This window comes from Alosa alosa, chromosome 3, assembly GCF_017589495.1.
Source record: "Alosa alosa isolate M-15738 ecotype Scorff River chromosome 3, AALO_Geno_1.1, whole genome shotgun sequence".
Classification (NCBI taxonomy): Eukaryota; Metazoa; Chordata; class Actinopteri; order Clupeiformes; family Clupeidae; genus Alosa; species Alosa alosa.
In genome coordinates this window covers 24,781,270-24,786,297 of record NC_063191.1, presented here as the reverse complement: position 1 = coordinate 24,786,297, position 5,028 = coordinate 24,781,270, and the positions used below count along the sequence as shown (strand labels likewise).

General features: G+C 42.9%; 1 protein-coding gene across 1 annotated transcript; it reads right to left on the bottom strand.

Moving 5' to 3' along the window:
• Positions 1 to 588: 588 nt before the first annotated feature.
• Positions 589 to 2,580, bottom strand: rfc3 (replication factor C (activator 1) 3). Its single transcript, XM_048239464.1, has 2 exons — positions 2,361 to 2,580; positions 589 to 2,001 (listed from the first exon to the last, which is right to left on the bottom strand). Exons 1-2 carry the CDS (start codon positions 2,445 to 2,447, stop codon positions 1,018 to 1,020), a joined length of 1,071 nt encoding a protein of 356 aa, XP_048095421.1. The 5' UTR covers positions 2,448 to 2,580; the 3' UTR covers positions 589 to 1,017.
• Positions 2,581 to 5,028: the final 2,448 nt, after the last annotated feature.

Here is a 5,028-nt window from a genome sequence, read left to right as displayed (position 1 = left end):
TCCTCTAGCTTAGTGGTTCTCAAACTTTTTCCGTCATTCACCACTTTAGAGGTGGGGAATTTTCAGGGCCCACCTGACATCATCACCCCAGCAAAATAATAATGTTAAAACATTATTTTCACATTTTTGGTTTCACATCACATTCTAGTCCCCAATAGTGGGGCCTGCCCCAAACTTTGAGAAATAGTGGATCTGGGCAGAAAGCCACTGCGCTCAGCAGTATTCAACATGATGTTAGTTACTGAGTAAGGGGTGAAGTGTAAGGTTTACTCTAATATACAGTTCAAGCAATATGAGAACGACACATTGGGCATGTGTCGTTCTGCAATTTAATTAATAGTCCCGTTTACACTGTGGACCAAACTTGGTGCAAGAACTTAGTTCCTGGTCCAGGGAGCGTCTCATCCATGTAACATCAGTGTAATCATCAACAGTGTAAAGCTGCTAAATGATTAAACCTCTGATTTGATGACTGCAGGGGTTAATCCAGATTAGTAATAGTTCTTACCTTATTTAAGAAGGTTAAAATGTTTGTAAGTATTTAACACCATCACAAAACCTTTCTAGAGAGCAGGGATGGAATGGCCATGCAGTGGGAAAAGGTCTCAGTTTATTGAATTTCACAGCCTAACATGAACACGAGAAATACATATTTGTATCACTTAATGCACACTATTAAAAGCCCTTTTTCATTCATTTGGTTGAATGCCTGATGAAAGACTGACCTTCAAAAAAAACATTTGGTTATGTTATGAATATATTTTTTCCTATTCACAATGGAAGAAAATGCTAGTTAATGGCATTTGTCACTACACAACAAAGACCGTTATGATGAACAAATTGTGGATAGGATATACTAACAATTAATAATTTGTGGATAGGATGATGGGGCTGCTTGTTGATGTGGGATGTGACATTAGCTCCATTCTTTCCCATTCGTATCGACAAGTGCTAACAGCAACCACTGCTTAACTCCAGTGACCTGAATGCAGTCTTTGAGTGCTGCGACACAATAACTCAGAACATGAAATTATCCAAGCCGTCCTCCATGAACTTCTTGTAGATAGCCATGAACTTGGCCACAAAGGCCTCCAGGTGGTAGATTGCCTTGTTGCCAAGCTGAAGCCGATGCTCATAATAGGCGGCCAGCTGAACCACCTCACCCTTGAGGTGCCCGTCGCAGTTGCTCAGCAGCTCCGTCAACAGCCCCTTCATTATCACCTCCGGTGGGATGCAGTGGGTCAGGAGCTCATACAGTCGGGCGCGCACCTCTAGCAGCCGCTGTGGGCTCTGCTGGCTGACGATGGCGTTGGCCGTCTCCCGCACATACACCTCCCAGTCGGTCTCGGGGATCTCCTGGTCGGCCGAGAAGGGGTACTGCTGCACGCGGCACGCCTCACACATCAGCAGGGCTTTGCGCAGGTTGCGGCCCGACCGCTCTGCGATTTGCTTGGCCAGCTCGGTTGGGAGCAGCAGCCCCTCCTTCTTGCAGACGCTGGTCAGGACGCTACACACCTCTTCCACACTGGGCAAGGAAACCCGCACAGCCAGACATCTGCTCCTGATGGGGGAGATGACCTTGGATGTGGAGTTGCAGCAGAGAATCAGGCGGCACGTGGACATGTACTTCTCCATGGTGCGGCGCAGCGCATGCTGGGCGTCTTTGGTGAGTCGGTCCACCTCAGTCAGCAGTACCACCTTGAAATCCCTCTGCGTGCTAGACTGAATCTGCTGAGACTGCGCCACAGTTTTTATCAGCTCCTGTATCACCACTCTGTCACTGTTGCCCGCGTCGCTAGGATTCACTTCCAAGTGATAGTTGCTTGCTATTGTGTTTATTTCTATTTTCTTCTTTGAAGGCGCTGTGATAGACTGATGCTCGATGCGGAGCTTCTCCACACCTGCGCCATACAATTCGCGCAGCAAACACATTATGCGAGTTTTCTTTCCGGCGCCAGACGGACCATAAACTAGGAGGTGAGGAAAGTCTCCACAGTGTACCTGAAATACGAGCAGGAATGCAACTTAGCATGAAAGCAAACAATATTCATGCAACTTATTCAAGATAAGCCACACTCTTCATCACAGCAGCTATTTATTCTACTGGTAAAGTTAACATTTACGTTAAGATGACCATCAGGTAGGGCCTAATCAAGTTAACGTTAAGCTAAATCCCCTTTCAAAACAAGCTGGTTAGCTAACCCACCAGAGAGTAGGAGCAAAATCAATGAGGAAATGCTCTAATACTGATTACATAGTTTAACATGACTTCATAGTCAATGCGTAGCCTATTCAATTCGCACTAGTGGCTATTTCGCTAGCAAGCCTGTCATAAACACTTTACGTTACGTTACGCTTACCAAGTTTTTCAGTTTATTCGCCTGGTCTTTGTGGTAGTCCAGTTTTGCTAGAGATGTAGGTCTGTACTTATCCACCCATAAACTCATGTTGATGTTGTATTAGCCTATATTCTGAGATTAATTGACATTAAGCTCACAATATGTTTATCTGCAAGTGCCTCAGAATTTGCCGTCTTCCCGCGAAGTCTTTCACAGTGAAAGGCGCATGCGACTACGGAATGTGCTGAGGGACAAATGTATCGCGTTTTCAAAATACAAACGGCAACATCCACTTAAAGGGTGGTTCAGGATTTGGACATAGGACCTCATTTCCAAGTAAACAAGTGTGATATTTATCAGTGGAGACCGTTTTCAACACGTTTCATCCAGTCCTTCTAATTGCAGTTCACAGCTGCTAGGCTAGCGCAAGTCAACGGTATGTGTTAGCCTGCCACTAAAAACAGTCTTACCCACTCCAAAGTAGGCTACACCCGAGGCAAATAAATTATAACGCCAGACTATCGATGTAAATGTCTGTGTTGATAGTTTTATTTCTAACATTATTCTATCCTTGCATTTCAACGGCCGCATTACATTTTGAAGGACTAGTTTCTTAGCAGCGGCGGAATTATACTTGCTCCGGTTAGTAGTACTGCGCCGAAAAGTAAACAGTAAAGTGTAGTAGCCTTGGTAATATCAGTCCGCCGCTGAGTTGCAAAATTACTATAGTCAGGTAGAACCCCAGGATAGGTGTGACGTAAGGCACTAATGCAATTTGTTTTGCATAAATTGATAGTTTAGTGGGTATAGACTCAGAATCTGACGGGTGCCGCACCCTTGAGCATTTTTTTAATGACATAATTTGCCACGCACCCTTTTTTTGACCATAAAAAAATAACTAGATGCACATTACTGTTTAAACCCATCATGTATGGTATCAAATGAAAGCTCTTCTCGAACAGAAATCAATGTTGTCAATAAAAACATGCTAAAAATGATTTCAAGTCCCTCCACAGAACTTAATAACTGTAAAGTCCGGTAAGGTCACACCGCTGAAATGGTAGGCTGAGCAACAAATTGTATCAACCATCAACAATTAATCAAATAGACAAAGTTATAAGGAACAAAGTAGAACTTTCTCACAGATTCTGAAAGCAACTATATACAGAACATGTTGCCAGGCTGGCCTTGTACACATCACAAACATCAAATGTCTCCTCCAAAAAACATTAATTCAATCAGACATTTCTCCCTCGCTGTCATCAGTATCCTTCCCTGAAAGTGTAGCCATCTTCAAATTTTTATTTGCACACTGTTCACCACCTTTGCAATGGCAGTAGGTGGTGCATGGTAGTCCATCTGACTGACAGCTGCAAGAGGCCCTGGAGCATGCTGGCACTACCTTGCATCCACAAGAAACAAGCTGTAGACCTGTTTTGGGTGCAATGTCAGTGTTGCCATGAACAGGCACAGGAATTCCATCCTCTATTTTCCAACCAAACAGGGATACATCATCAGTACACACTGGAGGTGTTTTTTTGTCAGCAGCTCTCCACAGAAGGACTTGCAGCCGTGCACGCTTGATGTGTTCCGCTGCATATTCTCTTGTTGAAGGAAGACTCTTTATTTTAGGAGGGTCTCTTTTCTTGGTGAATAGCATGCATCTCACGTTACTGAGGCTTTCAACAGTCTTTCCAGTAGAGGCAAGAAAGGAAATCCATTCCTGCCTTCATGCTCATCAGCTTCTACAGTACATATGTACAATTCTTCAAATCAAGATTCCTCTTGAGCATCAAATTGATTGCTGAGGTTTTCCCTTTGCCATATGGATATGACACACTGTCACAACCAAACAATGCATGAGCAGCCAACAAATTATAAGATTTGTCTCGTAGTTTTGCAGCCATAGCATTAATGTCAATTACTTTGGGCATCCATGGCCTACTGGTTAGGGAATCGGACTTGTGACTGAAGGGTGGCCAGTTCGATCCCCGACTGGTAGGAAAAATGTGGGTGGGGGGAGTGACTTAACAGCGCTCTCCCACATCCATATCCAAGGGTGTGTATATATACTCCTAGTGTGCTCACTGCTCTAGAGTGTGTGTGTGTTTGAATGGGTGTACACTGTTTGTGTGGGTGTGTTGTACACTACCCCCGAATGGGTAAAATGCAGAGCACAAATTCCTTGTATCATGGGGTCAGCCCCATGTTCCCACATTTCTAGGGTGATAGCAATTATTTTAGGGTTTAGTTAGCCATGTGGCCCCTCTTGGCATTAAACAAAAGACACCCTCCCCTCCCCCAATGAAATGCTAATGTATTGGTTCCAAGGGCTATCGGGTGAATCTCACAAATCCTGTCAAACTGACATCAAAATAATTATCTACCTCATTTGATTGATTTTTTAGTTTAAGTGACTGAATAGAATGTGAACTTTTATTTTTTGACAATTTAATATAACTTTATTTCAATGTTATGGTAGCAAGATCCAGAATAATTCTCATTACCGATATGGTAAATGTCAAACAGAGATGATTAGTAAGAAAACAATTTTTTGATTTTGTTTTTCATTTACACAAATAAGTACATTAAATGAACAGTACTGCACATCAAAATTTATATTTTATATTTTTTAATTTCCATTTTAAATGAATTAACTCTCATTACCGAAATACAATGTGTATTGTAG